The sequence below is a fragment of the Archocentrus centrarchus genome, chromosome 1 (genome assembly GCF_007364275.1).
Source record: "Archocentrus centrarchus isolate MPI-CPG fArcCen1 chromosome 1, fArcCen1, whole genome shotgun sequence".
NCBI classification, from domain to species: domain Eukaryota; kingdom Metazoa; phylum Chordata; class Actinopteri; order Cichliformes; family Cichlidae; genus Archocentrus; species Archocentrus centrarchus.
This window is the reverse complement of record NC_044346.1, coordinates 22749457-22769649: the sequence shown is the minus strand read 5'-3', so window position 1 is coordinate 22769649 and position 20193 is coordinate 22749457. Positions and strand designations below refer to the sequence as shown.

The 20193-nt window shown below is 41.3% G+C and overlaps 1 protein-coding gene across 4 annotated transcripts in view; it reads left to right on the top strand.

Annotated features, from left to right (window-relative positions):
* kdm4c (lysine (K)-specific demethylase 4C) overlaps positions 1 to 17807 on the top strand; it is a 37664-nt gene extending 19857 nt beyond the window's left edge. For 3 of the 4 annotated variants that reach the window (XM_030728000.1, XM_030728009.1, XM_030727992.1), the window contains exons 15-22: positions 1347 to 1423; positions 1785 to 1840; positions 2089 to 2197; positions 10853 to 11047; positions 14017 to 14187; positions 15209 to 15328; positions 16471 to 16563; positions 16700 to 17807. In XM_030728000.1, the coding sequence (XP_030583860.1) occupies positions 1347 to 1423; positions 1785 to 1840; positions 2089 to 2197; positions 10853 to 11047; positions 14017 to 14187; positions 15209 to 15328; positions 16471 to 16563; positions 16700 to 16867 (989 nt within the window). In that variant the 3' untranslated portion in view covers positions 16868 to 17807. The remainder of the gene's footprint in view (positions 1 to 1346; positions 1424 to 1784; positions 1841 to 2088; positions 2198 to 10852; positions 11048 to 14016; positions 14188 to 15208; positions 15329 to 16470; positions 16564 to 16699) is intronic. The other variant, XM_030728017.1, reaches the window with a different exon arrangement.
* Positions 17808 to 20193: the final 2386 nt, after the last annotated feature.

The window sequence follows — 20193 nt, the reverse complement described above, 5'->3', positions numbered from 1 at the left end:
GTTTACCACCTCCGATCGGGCAACATTCTTTGTTTCCACATGTTATGCTTGTGTTACTGATGTCATTGTTAGAGGGTCAATGGGTTTAAATCCTGACTCATTTCTTCTCTATGTTCCGCCCTCTCTCTGCTTCGCTTTCTCCCCTACTCTTTGTGGTTTGGAGTGTTTTATTTCCCTCGTCAGAATGAGGGTGAATCCTCTGTTTTTGCCACACACAGTTCCTGTTCAAAATCCCCAAGTCAGGAACAAGCCCTCACACATTCTCTTTAAAAAAATATCTCTGGAGCCTTTCTTTTCCAGTCTACTCAGACACGATACATTGTGCATTGTCGTAATCCCTCATTCACACGGATCTCCATCCGAATCATGCACATTTCGATATCTTAAGCCTCCAGCCAGCCTTAAACACACATAGACGTCTACTTTTAAAAGACTTAGCAGTATCCACAGCTTTCAGTCAGTTTCAGTCACTCTTACCAATGTTCACTTCACTACATTTTGAGTCTGCTAGGTCTTGTATGTTATGTATTTACTGTGTGTGTGTGTGTGTGTGTGTGTGTGTGTGTGTGTGTGTGTGTGTGTGTGTGTGTGTGTGTGTGTGTGTGTGTGTGTCTGGTGGGGTGGGAGTTAGAGATGAAGTGTATGCTATTTGACACTGATGAAAAAGCCACAAGTTTGGTTTTGAGGTCCAACATTAAGTACACGATGTAGTTTTCTCTCTGTACTGTTATTTGAACTCTGGAAAGGAAACAGAGGTGGGCTTAGATTTTATTTTTGGTTTTTCTGATGGATAAAGGAGGAAAAGAATAGTGACATGCACACATATACAGACTTCATGTTTTTTTAAATTTTTTTTTTAAATAAAAATTCCTCTTAACCTTTGTGTCTGAAGCCTTTAGCTCGTTGATTGTAATCAGCTGCCAGTTTTGAATAGGATCACATTTGTCTTACTGAATGAAATTCCAACGTTTTTCTGTTCAAGGCCATCTTTTTTTTTTAAACATTTGTGCTGTTCTGCTGCACCGAGGACGCAGACCAGAAAGCAATTGGGATTGCAACAATATTTACACTGAGTGGCTGTTGAGAAATGTCTGAAATGACAGCGTGCTAAGACACACGTTAATATGAGGGAAACCCACACAGACAGATGCTTTTATAAACCATGATGAATAAATGGAAACAAATTCTTCCTTTTGTTGTGACATTTTTTTCTTTGTAACGTAGAATAGTCTCACCATTGACTGTCAAGTCTGCTATTATCTGTAGGCCTGCAGCAGTTTATTAGCATTTTAGCAGCAAGTGAGTATTTTTGCCACAAATTTTTGATCCTTCCCTTCCTACTTTAGGTTGCTACGGTGTTGCTGCAGATGACATCAGTGAACGTTGGACATGTGATCGCTGTATGGAGGAAAGCTTTACGGCAGTAAGACAATTTACACCTTTGATTCAAGTGTGACTCGTGGATCAGAAGAAGGGATTTGCTTTGAAGTGCAATGCTATCCTGGAAAATGACTGTGAAAAAATATTGAAATAATCAGGTTTTATAACTCGATGAAGTTGATCTTCTAAAGATCTGACCCCAATCTGACTGGACTATTCTGGGGTTTTACCTGGCTCAAAATTCAAATTTGGGAGTTGACTACAATGCACATATAGTATTCCACAAGTCTCACCCTGTGCTACACACTATGCACTAATTATACTGTCTGTGACATGAGCAAGGATTTTGATGACTCGAAGAATGTGTGTGTTTTTTCTTTCTCACTCATTTTCTATTTTCTTAGGAATGCTGTCTCTGTAACCTCAGAGGTGGAGCTCTAAAGAAAACCCAAAACGACAAGTGAGACAAGCTTTTGTTCTGCGATTAGCTCTGCATACTTATCCCCGATCTCCAGAGCTCAGCCAAAGGAATTGTCTGTGTATTTTAATCATCATAATGTATTAATTTGCGTGTGTGTGTGTGTGTGTGTGTGTGTGTGTGTGTGTGTGTGTGTGCGCGTGTGTGTGTGTGCGCGTGTGTGCGTGTGTGCGTGTGTGCGTGTGTGCGTGTGTGTGTGTGTGTGTGTGTGCGCGCGCGCGTGTCGATAGATGGGCTCACGTGATGTGTGCAGTAGCACTGCCAGAAGCAAAGTTCAGCAATGAAGCCAAGAGGAGTCCCATTGACACCAGCAGGATCCCCATGCAGCGATATAAACTGGTGAGAACACACGTGCGCGCGCACACACACACACACACACACACACACACTCACTCGCACCCCCCCCACATACACACACACACACACACACACACTCACTCGCACCCCCCCCACATACACACACACACTCACTCGCACCCCCCCCACATACACACACACACTCACTCGCACCCCCCCCCCACATACACACACACACACACACACACAGACTCCTTGAGGACTGTCCTGGTCTAATTAATGAAGTGTTCACAGTTCTAATTAACAATGTGAGACGAACATGCCCGCAATCAAAGCTAGATAATTAACCACTGGTGGGTGGGAATGGAGGGTTTCTGTGTCTAAGACTGCCTGTGTGCTGATGTTTGTCTATATGTGTGCAGGTGTATGTCTGCCTCCCTGAGTGCATGTGCATGCATTTAGTAAGTGCGTGTGTGTGTTTGCTTAATGAGGGAGCTGCAGCGTGTCTCAGCAGACCTGACATGCTGCCACTATAGTTAGCTCCCTGCTGCAGGCACCATGATAACTCAGCAGAAAGCAAAGTGTTGGAGAAGCACATCCTAACACAAAATGGATCACAGAGATGTGATAAGTTCTATTTTTCTTAGAAGCATATGTGGTAATTACAGTTTAGGAGTCCTTAAAACGCATTATGACAAAAGTTACATTAGTAAATCAGTTTAAAGTTCAAAATGGATTACATAGGTTGAGCAGAAAAATGACATAAATATATCATTAATATATATGAGCTAATGACAAAGTTATACAACAAAAAATAAAAAGCTGTGCCCAATTTAACTTTGGCCATTGTCCCTTTCAAAGTTGTCTTTGTATGGCACGATGCACCACCTCCAGCCCTGCTGCCATTTTTAGAATGCTCCTTGGAAGTCTTGTTTTGAGCACTTGTACTTGTTTCTGCAGTGTGCAACTGCAGTGCTGTGATGCACAGTGGAACAGGTTGTTTGGTGGCAAATATTTTCCTTCAGGGTCCTCAGGATGTTACAGTAAAAGTCTATGTCTGGACAGTCAAAGAGGTTGGAAAATATGGTGCACAACCCCATGATGTTTAAAAAAAACCTGGCAGATTTCTGGGTCTGTGGCTCATAGCCAGAAAACCAGCTGTCGTTACCTTTGATGTCTCTAAACATAAAAAGTAGTTAATAGAATAGAACTTTATTGATCCCTTGCAGGAAACTGCTTTGTTACAGCAGCAGTAGCAGTTAACACTAATAAAAAAAAATACAATGCTATAAGAACACAATATAAATGCTATATACACAATATATATATAAATACTATATACAACTGTGCGGTTTTCGTCCTGGTCGTGGAACGCTGGACCAGCTCTTTATCCTCTCAAGGATATTTGAGTGGGTGTGGGAGTTTGCCCAACCAGTGTACATGTGCTTTGTGGACTTGGAGAAGGCATTCGACCGTGTCCCTCAGGGTATCCTGTAGGAGGTCCTGTGGGAGTATGGGGTGTCTGGCCTGTTGCGGGCCATTCAGTCTCTGTACAAAAGCAGAGAGAGCTTGGTCCGTATAGCCGGTAATAAGTCGGATTTGTTTCCTATGGGTGTTGGACTCCGTCAGGGCTGCCCTTTGTCACCGATTCTGTTCATAATTTTTATAGACAGAATTTCTAGGCGTAGCCAGATGGCGGAAGGCTTCTTCCCTGGTGGCGTCAGAGTCTCATCTCTGCTCTTTGCAGATGATGCGGTTCTGTTGGCTTCATCGGGGGGTGGCCTCCAGCTCGCAGTGGAACAGTTCGCAACCGAGTGTGAAGCGGCTGGCATGAGAATCAGCACCTCTAAGTCTGAGGCCATGGTCCTCAGCCGGAAAAGGGTGGAGTGCCCTCTCCGGCTCAGGGACGAGTTCTTGCCCCAAGTGGACGAGTTCAAGTATCTCAGGGTCTTGTTCATGAGTGACGGGAGAAGGGAGCGGGAGATCGACAGACGGATCGGGGCTGTTTCTGCAGTGATGCGGATGCTGCACTGGTCTGTCGTGGTCAAGAGGGAGCTTAGTGTAAAAGCGAAGCTCTCGATTTACCGGTTGATCTACGTTCCTACCCTCACCTATGGTCACGAGCTTTTGGTAGTGACCGAAAGAATAAGATTGTGAATACAAGCGGCAGAAATTAGTTTCCTTCGAAGGGTGGCTGGCCTCTCCCTTAGAGATAAGGTGAGGAGTGCGGCCATCCGGGAGGGGCTCAGAGTAGAGCCGCTGCTCCTCCACATCGAAAGGAGCCAGTTGAGGTGGCTCGGGCATCTGATTAGGATGCCTCCTGGCTGCCTCTTGGGTGAGGTGTTCCAGGCATGTCCCACCGGGAGGAGGCCCCGTGGTTAGACCCAGGACACGCTGGGGAGATTATATCTCTCGGCTGGCCTGGGAATGCCTTGGGGTCCCTCCGGATGAGCTGGAAGAGGTGGCTGTGGAGAGGGAAGCCTGGGCTTCTCTGCTTAGGCTCCTGCCCCTGTGACCCGGCCCCGGATAAGGGGAAGAGGATGGATGGATGTACAACTGTGCGTTGAGGTTAGTGGTTTGTGTTAAAGAGTCTGATTGCTGCTGGTAGGAAGGACTTCCTGCTGCGTTCTGCGCTGTGGTGTTATCAGTCTGTGGCTGAAGGTGCTTTCCTGAAGCACCTCCAGGTCATGCAGTGGGTGTGAGCTGTTGTTCAGTATGTTGTTCAGTTTCCTTAATATCCTCACTCCAGCCATCTGCAGAACAGAGTCCAGTTCAGCCCCGATTGTGGAGCTCGCTCTCTTCATGAGCTTATCCACTCTGTTCCTGTCTCTAGAACGAGCCCCTTCCCCCCCGCACACCACACCAAAGAACAGTGCACTCGCCACCACAGTCTGGTAGAAGGTAAGCAGGAGAGGTCTGCAGATATTGAAGGATTTTAGCCTTCTCAGGAAGTATAATCTGCTTTGCCTCTTCTTGTACACTGCCTCAGGATGTGCTTGGTGAAATTGCAAATGCACAGATGAACTGGACTTCTAGGAAGGGTTGTAAAAAAGGCAGCCTTGCTGGAAGCAGTTCAGAGGTGCACAAGGAGACATCCTTGAAGGGGAGACTGGCTAAATTGAAACTGAAATCAAATATTTTATTATTATTTTTTTTACAGATATGTTAAAGATATTTCAGTCTATTAGGTCCCCTTTAACAACATGTTAATGTTGCATTTTAGAGGCTTTAGTTTGTGTTATTCAACTTAATTGCTTAAATCCAAAAGTTATTTCTATAATTTAGTTTAGGGCTCAGTCACACAGGTCTAGATACACGCCGGCGACCATCTGGGAATGTCCAGTCATGAGGGAAAAATATGTATTCTCTGACAGGTTGCAAGTGTTTGCTGGGAGTCACTGTGAAATCAATTCCTAAAGCACAAGTCATGCAGGTCTAGAGACTGGTTAGTGGCCCCCTGCCTGACCACCAGGGACAAGTTCTAGGGAAAAGTGTGTATTCCACAACCAGCTGATGTGTGTCTGCTGGAACTTTCTGGCAGTTGTTGGTCATAAAGAGGTATACAGTGCTGCATTGAAAACTGCTTTGTGATTGCTTTGGGTGCTAGAAGGTTGCCATGGTTGCCCGTAGTTTGGATGGAAAATGCTGACTTGCCTGCAAACACTTGCAAGCTACTTGCTAAGCCTTAATTAAACTATAAAAAGTGCAACGCAAGCTGGAAACGAAGAACATCACCTTCAAAGTAAATGTTGCACCTTTTGAAATGTCTTGGTTGTAGTGGTAAGGTGCCGCTTTTACTTAAAGGATTCCAGTTTGCATCTGTAGAATTCTACTTTGCATTGGCAGTGAAATCTTTGCATTGCTTGGAAAGTAAATGGTGAATGGTTGTGGACAAGTCGTTGTCTTTCATGCAAACCCTGGGTGACCACGGGAATCTGCTAGCTACCAAAGGAATCACAAGGGGCTTTTCAGCGCAGCACCCTCTTTGTAACTAGTTTTACCTTGAAACAGCCAGCAACCACTTACCAACTGGCTGGGGAATACACATTTTCCCCTAACGACCGGAGGTTGCCAGGGGGTCACTCACCAGGCCTGTGTAACTGAGGCCTTACCCTCATCAGAAACCCTGGTGGCCCAGGGGCTAATTAGCCAAGACTCAACTGTAACTTCTGCAGCTAAATTTCAGATGAAGTCCTTCAGCTCTTGTCATCTGCTCTTTCTTTCTTTCCAAATAAAAGGAATAGTAAGAAGAATTTTTCGTGTAACACAGTGATATCAAGTTTGAGTTTAGTTATCAGTCGCTGAGCAAATGGCATCTGAGTGAATAGAGACTTCAGTTACAACTAAAATGTCATACTTCACCACAGGGAACCAGCCAATTTAGGTTCATACATGAATGCTTACCCAAAAATAGTGCACGGAATATTGCTGTACTGACACTGAACGGGATGCTAACTCTGTGGACACAGTGACATTACCCATAGGGTATTTACAGGGATATGGTTCATATCTTCTCACACCACATTGAAATTAAGCTCATTTGGATATGAAAGCACAAACCACAAAGTCAGTTTCCATGTCCATGGGCTGAAATCTGAGCAAAATGAAAATTATAGTCCAGACGGGAAGAGGCAGGGTTCTCATAAAAGCCTCTGACATGACCTATGTGGTGGCCAAAATGTAAGGATGGGAAGGACATAAATTCCTTTAAGAGAAAGCGGTACTTCCTGGCTTTAGATGTTAAGTGCTTTGTTTGTCACAGTGCCAATCAGTGTTTGATATCCCCCATGGGTCTTTGTAGCTGTAATGCTTAAAGTGGATTCTTTGAGAATCTGTTATGTTAGAGCATTTCCTACTTAACACAATGACACAAAATCTTTAGTTTTTGTTTTCAAGTTTCCACTTATTAATGTAGTCACACAAGTACCCATGCTTTATTTGATGACAAAACAGATGGGCTACTTTTACAGCAAGTTCTTTGAGTTATAAATAGGGTAAACATGAAAAATTGCAGAGTATGTTTGGATCAATAATACGCCCTTCAAACATATATCAGTAAAAGTGTCCTCTTCATGATGCAGACTTTCTCTTAACTGACTTCCTCTTAAAGTTTTTTAGGATAGTGTATAGAGTACCTTTCTGTTTTGTCAGCTTTATCATTTGTAGAGCCACTCCCCGAGCCACGTGTTCTGAAGTTCGCCTTGGACCCATTGCCCCTCCAGCAGCTCAATACATTCATAATTTACTATCATACAACACACGCACACTGGTGCGCACACATACACATTTATAATTTACCATGGGAATGTTCTTAACGCATGGCTCAACACAGGGACCCGAATACACCCTGCAGAAGTTATGAGGGTAGAATCGTTTAAGTTCACACACACATTAAAACATAAAATTATGTTGACATGTTTACATTACTTTGTGATCTAATGGGAATTGTTTTTTTTTTTGTGCTCTTTTCAGCCAGTATATGTACATACATCCTTATTTACACAAACACAGACACACACACAGACACAGATTTTGCACACAGTGTGCAGTGCATGCCAGTTGGCATCTTGTTATGCTGGCCTCAATAAGTGGACTAGACAGTTGGGCCAGTTCATCTGTGCAGTGTTGTCCATAATGTAGGAGGTATGGGAAAAGGCTTTATGAAATGTAGGCCAAGTTAGTCACCAAGAAAAGCACTGACTGTGTCTCCCACAGCTCAGCAACAGAGGAGCCAAGAACCTTCATTAATAGGAAAAAAGGATACGTTAGGATTTTCATTTTTCCCTTTTTAAATTCAGCGTTTACATTGCCTTTTGATTTTCCTTACAAGGAGAAAAGATGATAGTCTCTCTATACACAATACCTCCTGATCCCCAACTGATATCTGGATTAAGATGGATAAGCTGATAACTGTAAAGACGAAGCCAGCCCTGCCGGAGAGGTCAAATTTAATTAATGCTGAGCTAACTAATTATATCAGTTATTGATTTATTCAAATAAATGAACAAAAGGCATTCATTTCAGTGGCTTTAGCTGATAAGGACAGAAAATTTAAGAAAAGTTTTGTTCTCACGCAGCGTCACCGCCTTATTCACCTTTCAAATGTCATTCGTTGATTTCTGGGCTCATCGGCACCTCCTATTATACAGCATGTACGCAAGGGAATTAAACAGTTATAAGGTGCTTTTAATATTCTAGTTTCTCGAATACTCCAGCACATCATGTACTGCTATGCACATGATTTAACAGTGATATGGCAATTTAGAAACTTTTATTGAAATAGATATTTAAAAACCAGCTAATTCCCCACTTAGACTCGCTGAGACACTGGAATGTATCTACATAGAGACGTATTTCACGTTGATTTTATAGCATGGATTTCCAGGGAATTAGATGAATGAATAAATTACCTTCAGTAAGATATGAAACCACACTGCAAAGACAGAAGCCAGGGAAGTGAAGCGAAGATGAGAGTGTAGATGGGTGTTTTATTAAGAGCAGACTAGAGAAAATGGAGCAAGATAGAAGACATGCACAGGGGGTGAAAGAGGAATAGGAAGCGAGCAGGGTTATAATGGGAGCATGTCGTCATATTTTCCCTTTAGTGGGAGAAGAAGGACAAGGGAGATGCTACAGTAGAGAGGGAACTGACTTGATGGGCTATTTAGTGCAGAAACCCAAGGGATACTCTTTTCGAAAATTTAGGTGCAAATGTGTTTGTGCGTGGATGCATGGCAGTGTTTGTGTGTAGGATGTGTATGTGTATTATGCTCTCCAGTGTGCAGCTTTGTACTCCTCACAGAGCTCAAACGAGGAGAAAAATACCACAACATACAGATTTGTGGAAAGCTTAAATGATGTCATCTGATTGGCTTTATTTGAAGGTTTCTTTGTATTGGAACAGTCCAATAACATGTTTCTGTTGACTATTAAACTGGGGTCTCATTTTATTTTCTCCTATCAATGATTTGTTTACGCTACTGTGTCCAATAACAGTACATTCAGCAGATTTCCCAGATATTCTTTTTTAGAGCATATAATGGCTTTTAAATTATGTTAGAGGTTGACAGTGTAGCTGAGCGGTGATTCACTTAGCAGTCTTTTGTCACTAATTTGCTGTTTTTCTTAGCCAACATTTAATGTCTGGAGTGGACATGCAAATGTTAAATTGCTCATGTTCTACCTCAGACAGGCTTTAGTGAATAAGGTCAAGTTTCCTCCACAGCAATACAGTCACTGAGAGGTGTAGGTGTATTGTGCAGTAGTTTTCCTTTGAAAGTGTAAAAGGAGAACATTTAGGATTTAAAAAAAAATCACATCCTCAGTCTGCCCTTTATGTATATGCACAGCAAATCAGCCACTCTTGTGTGTATGATATTACTATCTATCATTTAAGCAGAAGTTACTCCTTTCCTCTCTGAAAGCTGAGCATTTCATGTTTTCTATTAGTGTGTATTTGCTTTTCTAAAAAAGAAAACTCATTTATTAATTAATGAAAAGGTATGACCAGTATTTATTGTTGTAAAACTGATGTCAGCAGTGCCAAGATCCAAAAGTGGCCAATGATATGCTGCTCCTGGAGGTGTGCCATATGCTGGTTAAGTAACAGTCATTTGTCTTGGGTACTGAGCAAGGCTGTCACATTACTAGCTTATAGATGAGGAAATTAGATCCTGTTTTATGTACCAACCTTTCTTAATATAAAGCAACGTGAAGCCGTTCTGGTCCTTTCATTTGCTTATGCTACAGTCACACTACAGAAAACAGTGATTTGAAACCGAGGCACGACCAAAATTATTGAGACCTTGCGCAATGAACTTGCAGTCTCATTGCCCTTGAAATGGTTGCTTCAAAGATGGTGACCAGGTCTTCGGCCGCTCGCGGTCAGTTGCCATCTTGAAAGCGACTTTTGTGCGTCAGTATGGCGATAAAATGTCAGTAGGAAGGAGTCTGTTTGATATCAGTCTGCAATAGAATGGGGTCAAATTGGCAGTTACATGCAGTCTGTTAGTGACGTAGTTGCTGCAGGCACTCAGTGGTCTTGCTTTTATATAGGGATATAACCAGAATTAAATCAGCTGGTTGCCAGTTGAGGTGAATCTCCTATCTGCATTTATAAATTAAATGGCACTTGTTTGCAACCCTTTGCCAGTCTGTCTGAGAGTGATTGCAGTCAGTCCGAGTTGTATTGTGATTGTCGCCTCCCACCAGGTGATCCGTGCAGTCGCTTTGTAATCAAAAGTAGTCGCCCAGAGGTTGAGGGTGTTGCATGCTTGACCCTATGGGCAACTAGTAAGTCACAGCAACTACTTTGCTCTCATTCATCATTGAGTGTAAGTAAGATCTTGTGTATTCCTATTTGTATTTCTACTATGTTTTCATTTTGTTTCTCTACTTTGTTTATGGAAAAATACTTTAAAGAACACTTTGACAGCATTTTAAATCCATCCATTTATCCATTTTGCATACAGTCTTGTTTTTCTAAAAGCAGCAGCTGATTGTTGTAGACCGTTGGCTATTTTTGGATCTCAGCATCTCTCACTTAAGTTAAAATTAAATTTGCTTTTACTAAATTGTTTTTATAATTCCTTTGCAGTATTAACATTTTCCCAGTTTTTCGTGTGCAACCTAAGTTAATTCAGGCCAGCAGTCAAGTTTGGCCATTGACAGTTTGGTCTGGTCTGTATGTGTTTACAGAAGTGCATCTATTGTCGTAAACGCTGTGCGGGAAAGCGGCACTCAGGGGCTTGTATCCAGTGCTCATGTGGCCGGTGTCCCACCTCCTTTCATGTGACCTGTGCCCATGCTGCCGGTGTTATCATGGAGCCCGATGATTGGCCGTATGTTGTGTCAATCACCTGCCATAGACACCAGTCGCGGAGTTCGTCAGCTGTAAGTTATAGGACAGGTGTTTGCTACAGCTGATCTGAACCAAGTGCCCAATAACAATGGACATGCTACTGTATTTGAAAGGATAGAAACAACTGACTCAGTTATAACCACCTGATGATTTGTGTTAATGCAATTGAAAAGTAATACACATAACTAGCAGCCACATAATTGAAAATAACTTTTCAGAGTCGCTGTGCTTTGCCTGATACACTGTATTGCCAAAAGTATTCACTCACTCATCCAAATCAATTCAGGTGTTCCAATCACTGTTCCAATCACTTCCATGGCCACAGGCGTATAAAGCCAAGCACCTCTCATGCAGAGTGCTTCTATAAACATTTGTGAAAGAATGTGGCGCTCTCAGGAGCTCAGTGAATTTCAGCACGGAATCGTGGTGGGATGCCACCTGTGCAACTAATTACTAAATATTCCACAGTCAACTGTTAGCGACTGTGAATCACTACAGACCTCCAAACTTCATGTGGCCTTCAGATTAGCTCAAGAACAGTGTGTAGAGAGCTTCGTGGAATGGGTTTCCGTGACCGAGTAGCTGCATCCAAGCCTTACGCCCCTAATCGCAATGCAAAGTGTCGGATGCAGTGGTGTAAAGCACGCCACCACTGGACCACCAAGAACGGTACTTGTCTGCACTGTGCCAAGTGTAAAGTTTGGTGGAGGGTGAATTATGGTGTGGGGTTGTTTTACAGCTCAGTTCCAGCTTAGCTCAGCCCCTTAGTTCCAGTGAAGGGAACTCTTAATGCTTCAGTATACCAAGACATTTTGGACAATTTCATGCTCCCAAATTTATGGGAAAAATTTAGGGTGGGCCTAACAGAGTGGACACTGGGATCCAGGCCTTCTCGTCTAATAGTGTCCGACCTCACAAATGCGCTTCTGGAAGAATGGTCAGAAATTCCCATAAAAACATTCCTAAACCTTGTGGAAAGTCTTCCCAGACCAATTGAAGCTGTTATAGCTGCAAAGGGTGGGCCGACGTCATATTAAACCCTCTGGATTAAGAATGGGATATCACTCAAATTCATATGCATGTTAAGGCAGATGAACAAGTACTTTTGGCAATATAGTGTATATATACACTGCGGCCGAACTGCCTGAATTGCCTTGTTTGTAGTCCAGTCTTTCTTCCATGACTTACATAAACCACTATGTAACAACACACTAACACAGTGGCTTGTTTACATTCCCTCAAACAAAGAATGAACAACTACTATTTCCTTGCTAAAGCCTCTTCTGCCAACTCTAACTGTATATTCTTTTAATGAAGCACACCAAATGTTCTGTTGTTGGCTGCAAGGGTGAACACAACTATGCTCATGTACTCTTGGCATCTGAGGAGCTGAAGATCCAATGGATTACCTTTATTTCTGATGTGAATGTCCCCCCAAAACCAGGAAAATTCTGACATTTTATACTGTTTTAGCACGGTACATGGCTAATATGACCAATGCCATCATTGGTTTCCTCCTCCTTTGCTCACATGGACTATATTTTAAAACAGCCAATAAAGTCTTAATAAAGTCCTTACATATTTTGTTTCAGTTGTCACACAACAGATCAAGCATAAAATAGTGACACAAATGCAACCCATCAGGACTTTGAAGCCATTCTACAAACTGCTGCTCTGCACTGCTTAAGTTGTGATGTCTGGTTAAAATGTCAATCAACAGGTTAAAGACTAAAGCTGTGATGGGATTTACATGTAGAATTGTCACTCAGAAACAAAGTTAGAAACATGTAAGTGCACAAGCTCATTCTAGTTCACCCGCAAATAAAATCATGAGCTTGTAGAATCTACAAACCCGAAAAAGTTGGGAAACGTGAATCAAACCAGAATACAGTGATTTATAAATCTCATAAATTAATATTTTATTCACAGTAAAATATAGAAAACATATACAGTGTTGATATTGTAATATTTCCTGAAAAGTATTTGCTCTTTTCAAATTTGATGACAGCAATATGTCTCTAAAAAGCTGGATACCACATCCTCCAGGCTAAAGAGGGCCCGTCGGCTTGTTATCAGTGCTCAGTTCAAAAGCCTGCATCTCTGGTGGTGTCGGGGTACATTAGTGCCTATGGAATTGGCTGAATGCTGAAAGGTATATACTGATTTTAGAGAAACACATGCTCCCATCTGGATGGCGTCCTTTTCAGAGAACGCCTTACACATTTCAGCAGTCCAGACCTTTTACCAGCTGAAGATATGTGGGACATTATGAAAAAATGAGAAAGAAGACCCAGAAAGGGGAGAACGTGCGTACGAAGTCAGTATTTTTTTTCATGGATAAACTAGCTCAAGACAGAAGAGTTTTGTTGCCTCGTTACTGATTTCAATTATTTAACAATTATTTAGCTGAAACAGCTGTGCAGTACAATATTAACTCCTGCTTTTAGAAGACTAAATGCCCCCCCCCAGTTTAAGTGAGAGCAGCACATACATTAACACCGTGCCGGTCACATAAGAGTACAATGGTGTGAGTGAATGCCAGTATCTTAAATGTCAAGAATGTAATTTCACAAATGTGTTTTTTTTGTGGTGGTATTGAAGAAAAGTTTTCTTTGAGCTCTTGTTAGAGCTGATGCCAAACTTCCACTTAGACTAACTTAAGGTTTATCTTCACTATGCTACAACTTCTATGGTGCAACGTTTTCCTACTAAATTTTAGGATAACAGCCATACTCTCTTCCAACTCAGCTTAATTAAAAGTAACAGCTGTAACTGAGTACAACAAGCTTTCAAGCTGAATTCCATTTTCCTCCATATGCCATCAGAGACAGAGCTATAAGCCAGAACACATTAAAACCAGAGCCTTTATAATGCAACTAAACCTAACAGTATTTCAGTTGTCACTTAGCTATATAACAATGTCATATCTCAGTGGAATTTAGTCTGACTTGGCTCTATATTGTCATACATTAGTCTAATTGCTACTCTCTGTCTACATTAGAAGCAGCAAGCAAGCCAAGCTTCCATCTCACTTGGCCAGACAGTGATCTCCAAACACAAGAACCTGCGCTACTATAGCTCCAAGGTCACCGAGATCACCTCCCAGATGTTCTACGAGGTCATGTTTGATGATGGCTCTTTTTCTAATGATACATACCCCGAGGACATAGTGGTGAGGATATGTTTAATTAGACACACACTCAAGAAGTCACTGCGTAGTTGTGTGAGGTCAAACCAGTTGTTTTAAACCCCCCTCATTAGAAAGGACCTTCTTTTTTCTCATTCGAAAATGCTCTGTGTCTCTCATTATAAATCTTTTTTAACAAAGTGGGTTTCTGAAAAGGCCTTTCAGAGAAAATATACAGTATCAAAGACCATGGGTTACCATGGGAGTATAGTAACTGGCAAGAAATTTTTTGGGGATGAATTGTAAACAGCCAAACTCATGTGCGTGTTACTATATTTAAGAAGGCATTGTACTAAACTGCATTCAGTCCTGAGCATCGACTAACTACTTAAGATATTGTATATTATAACAAAATAATTGTAAAAATCCATTTTAAATGGTTGTTTTGTTAACAAAAAAAAAGAAAAAGCTTGTTGATTGTCTGGTGTTGAAGCACTTTACACAGTCTGAGAGGTTAGGCTTCAGTCATACAACAAACAAGCACGTTGATCACTTTTATAAGGTTCACAGATTCTGTTAATAGAAACAGCATACTTAAGCCTGTATGTATACTTAATGCTGTTGTGTGGATTAGAGAAAATCCAAAATAAATTCAAACCTTTGCATCCAATTCCTGTTTTTTAAAGTCATTAAAGATGCATGCTGTACAATCATTGCACCCTGGAAAAAGAACAGTCCAAATAAATCATTAAAAGCCCCAAAATACCATGGCATTCATGCCTGTGATGAGTGTGTATATAACCCTCTCACCACAACTGTAGTGAGTTTAGAACTCAACAGCACTCAACTATCAAATTCTGTATTGCACCAAAAGTTGTCCTCGGTCCACTTAAGTTATTTGACAGGTAAACCTATCAAAGTGAATTACTCTTTTCAGCAGTTATCCTCAATGTAAAAAAGCTTATTTTAACACTACACTTACTTTGAATGACTTCTTCTATTTCTCTTTGAAAACATTTTGAAACACTCGGGCACTTAGACCAACCATTACTCTCCTGTATTTCAGAGCCGAGATTGTGTGAATTTGGGCCCACCTGAAGTGGGGGAAGCTGTTCAAGTGAAATGGCCTGATGGGCTGTTCTACAGTGCCAAATACCTGGGATCCAATGTCTCCTACATGTATCAGGTACACACACATGCTTTGCATCTGCAAAATACTCAGTCACGACAGCAGTCAGTGTGTGTGTGTGTGTGTGGGAGAGACAAACTACCAAGTTGTGCAGGTATAATCTGCGTGTGTGTGTGTTGGCATAGTTGTTGGTCAAAGCGGCACAGCAGTAAACTTGTTGAACTCCCTCAACATGACTCCTCTGACGTTGTCAAGGTCCCCTGGTCTGTGTGTGGACAGGAAGACAGGGAGATTGAGGGGAGCGCTGAAGTCACGATGACTCAAGAGGAGATTGAAGATGATGGGAGGATAAAAGACAGATGTAGGAAGCAAAAGCTGTTCGGACACAGAGTGCTAGAAAATGGGTTGAGGAAAAAAAAAAGATGGAGAGTGAGAAAGTGAGAAGGAGGAGGAGGAAGAGAAGGAGGTGACAATCTGCATTATTCAAACTCACTGAAATATTCACTAAGCTAAGAGTCATGCGGCTTCCATTTAAGCTTTATTTAGTCGAGCTGGGCGTTAACCATTAGTTATGCACAAATGCACCTGTGACGCAAACGCAGTTTAATATAGGTCAGATTAAGAAAAAAAAATGGCTGAACAAGAACTTTCCATTGTCAAGGTGTGTTCTAGAGATGAAGCCTGTGCTTTTTTTTCCCCCAAGAACTCCAACGTTAATGTTTTAAGAGGAGAGGTAACACGATGAAGATGGTCCTTATTTTATCTGTTTTATTATACTTAATGGTTAGAGCTGTTGTACACTTGTGCACTTTGGTAAAAATGTTGTTACAGTGAGAAAAAAAGTCTTTCTGGTCTCTTATGATCTGTAATAATGGTAGCCTAAAAAAAAGTTATATAAACCTCTATATTATTAATGCAGCAGACCTACAAATACCACCATATCTAACTGCCAGAGATGATCAGAGATGATCAATAAAAAAATGTAGAAGAATGTAAATAAGATTTTATTTATTTATGTATTTTTTTTTATGTGCAGCTAATTTGATGGTACTTTTCACATGTTAGTAGCATCTAAAGCAAGATCAGCTCTCATCTGTCCTTGGCCACCCAGTGGCTCTCGAGTGTGCATGTGCAAATGGTAGTATCTAAACTGTATAAAAGCAGCACATTTATTTAAAACTATTTTCACCTTATCTCAGGTGGAGTTTGAAGATGGGTCTCAGGTGCTGGCAAAAAGGGAAGATGTCTATACCTTAGACGAAGACCTGCCCAACAAGGTGAAGCGCAGACTTGTAAGTATTAGATTTACTCATAAACTTTAAAAGCATAAGTTTTAAACTTCACTGGAATAAACAAACAGAATATTCTCTTGCCATGTGGAACATTTTCCTATTACTCATTGGTGCTTTCTCATGCCTTGTTTTCCAGTCAACGGCCTCGAGCATGCGTTTCCAGGATGCTTTCTTCACCACGCAGGGGGAGAGAAAACGACAGAGAACGCCAAATTCACGCTTTCAGAAAGACTATGTGGCCCTGCCAGGCCTCCGTACAACTGCCAAAAGCACATGGGAGCAACGCAGCCACAAAGGGAAATGAAGTCATGGAGAAGCATCAATGACAAATGAATGCACTGAGTTAACAGTGGACGTAGAGGGGAGGTTGTCTGTGTGTGTGTGCGTGCGTGTGTGTGAGTATGTTTGCAAGTTTCGGGGATTTGGGGATTGCTATTTACATCTTAACTGTTGCCCACACAAGTTTCCTGTGAAACGTTCTAAGGAAATTACATGAGGGCAGTGAATGTGGTGATGTGGATTAGATGGATGTTGACTTGCGTGTGCTTCTACATTTTACATCAGTGACTGGATGGTGTAACAGGCAGGGGAGGAATTCTGATTGGACTCTTACAGAATGGGTTAACAGAGGGCATTGTTGCCTCGGTTGCCTAATGCTCTCACAACGGTCAGGGAAATTTAATGTGACTTATAATGGTCACGTCACCCTTTTTGAAATAACATTTTTTTTCTTTGTACATGAATAATTCAAAAGCGATTTTTCTAATTAGCCCACCTACAGTAGCCTTTTGGGTGATCTTTAAGTTTTGATTTTGAATGTTTATGTTCTTTGCCTGTAGTATTTTTTCCTCATGTCTTACTGTTTTCTCCTCGCATGTTCAGCATCGTCTCCTAACTGCTTCTGCAGGGCCGAGTCCAGTTACACAATAATGGCTTCCTCTCTGCCTGTTTTTTTTTTTTTTAAATTCCCTTATGGACAAAAATATGTGAATTCTGTAATTTGAAGTTTAAAAGCATTAAGAAAAATGACCGACCACATACGGATAACTTCCTGTAGGGGAAAAGACAGACAGGAAGCCATAGCTTTGTGTTGGATTATGTGTCCAATTAACGTGAAATGCTACTGTTGCCCTCTTGAATGAAACACATTGTTGAAATTATTTAAAATTTGTATTTATTTTTGGCTTGCTATAGTTAAGCTATTGCTAACTGCTGTAAGGAAAACAATAAAACATTACATATGTTTTTCTATTCAGTTTTCAGTTATTTTAATGCCCCCCCCAAAAAGTATTATTTAGGAGCCACTGAAAAGCTTTAAGGTGTTATGGGTATGTGAACACAAATACTGAAACAATACCTGGGTGTTTATGACTATATATATTTCAACTTTGTAATAAAGAAAAGGATTGTTTCTTGCCTTGTGAGAGTGACATGATAGGACATTGCCTGTAGGTACTGACAGTAAATCATCTACAGTTGTGTAAGTGGACCCCATGATTCAGTAGCTTGTAGAACCACCTTTAGCAGCAATTACTTGCAGTAATTGTTTTCTGAATGACTTTTAGTCTCGTTGTAGAGAAATTTTGACCCACTCTTCTTTACACGTTGCTTCAGTTCATTGAGGATTGCAGGCATTTCTTTATGCACAACTCTTTTTTAAGGTCCCACCACAGCATTTCAGTTGGGTGAAGGTCTGGACTTTGGGCCCTTGCAGCACCTTGATTCTTTTCTTTTTCAGTCATTCTGTTGTAGATTTGCTGCTGTGCTTGAGTATCATTGTCCTGTTGCACAACCCAATTTTGGCCAAGCTTTAGCTGTCAGACAGATGGCCTCACATTTGATTCTAGAGTACTTTGGTATACAGAGGAGTTCATGGTCGACACAATGACTGCAAGGTGGCCAGGTCCTGTGGCCAAGCTTAAATCGTCACCACTCCACCGCCGTTTGCACTTTGATCTCATCTATGCAAAGGCCATTCCTCTGGAATTCTTGCGGTTTGTTCAGATGCAACTTTGCAAACTTAAGCCATGCTATCATGTTCTTTTCAGAGAAAAGAAGCTTTTTTCTGGCAACCCTTCCAGGCAACCACTTTTGTACTGTTGTGAACTTTAACATGCTAACTGAGGCCTGTAGAGTCTGAGATGTAGCTCTTGTTTTTTTTTTTTTTTGCAATTTTCCTGAGCATTGCACAATCTGACCTTGGGGCCCATTCCTGTGAAGCCTGGCAAGTGTCTTGAATGTTTTCCACTTGTGAATAATCTTTCTCACTGTAAAATGATGGACTTGAAATTGTTTGGAAGTGGCCTTATAACCCTTCCCAGATTGATCTGCAGCAATGATTGCTTCTCTAAGTTCCTTTCTCATGTCTTTCCTTCTTGACATTGTGTTAACACATACTTGAATTCTCCAGACCTGCAAACTTCAGCTTTTATAGAGGTGCTCACACTTGCTGATGATCAATTAATCAAGTGCAGTGGATTAGCAGCAGCTGGCTGCTACTTAACCTCTTAATTCCTGTGGAACTACATAACTGTATAGAACCATGTGCAACCTTTTTCACGTGACTGCACAGGGTATGAAAAGAAGTTGACAACATATGGTCTTTGAATGAGTATTGTCTTCAGTGATATCACTGAACTGATTTTTAACTATTGAAAGTATTTTTTCATGTGCTCACACCCTCTTTGCATAGTGGTTTAAATTTGTTAGGTTTTCAAAGACAAAGATTAGACTTTTCTGATATGTTCAAGTTTTCATAAATGTTTTTTTAGAAACCGAAACATCTCCTTCAAATGCAAGACAAAAGTACTGGTTAGACAGTTTTAATCAGTGATACTGTGAACTATGGGTCCAACCCTTGCAGGTACATACTGTATAAGGCCGCCTCATGCTGAACGATAAGGAGCAGAGTGTTCCCAGCAGCTTGGCAGAACAAACGAGAAGTGAAATCCAGGCGGTATCTTAACTGGCATCAAAAAGCTTTGTACTCCCATGGAAACCACGTCACAGCCAGCTTCAGATGGCTTTTTGTGATACTTAAGCCAAAGCAAGAAGACAAGTCAGCTTTGATGAAAAATGCCAAAAAAGAGGGAGCTAAACATCCTTTTAACACCATTCTTTTGTGCAGCCATAATACCCAATCACGCTACCCCTGCTGTTCTTTCAAGTCCTGAAGGTTTAAAAAAAAAAAACAAAAAAAAAAAACCTTTGACAGAAACATACCCATGCAGGCCTTTTAGTGGCTGGTAAATATTCAAAGTTATGCACTGGGTGCTGTGCTATTGAACAGGTTTACTCCTTTTACCAGGGCAAACTCTGTTAGACATCAAATGTTTTGGCACTGATATTAGATATTTTCCATGCTTCTTGAGAGTAAAGAGGAAAAATTTAACTGAAGGTTTGAACAGACAAATATAAATCAAATATGTATTTCTTATGTGCATATATTGAGGTATCCACTGCATAACAACTTCAGTTATCCTTGTTTTGTTTCCACAAAGTATGTATACACACACACACACACTGCCTGGCTAAAAAAAAAGTCGCCACCAAAAAAAAAGGTCACACACTAATATTTTGTTGGACCGCCTTTAGCTTTGATTACGGCATGCATTCGCTGTGGCATTGTTT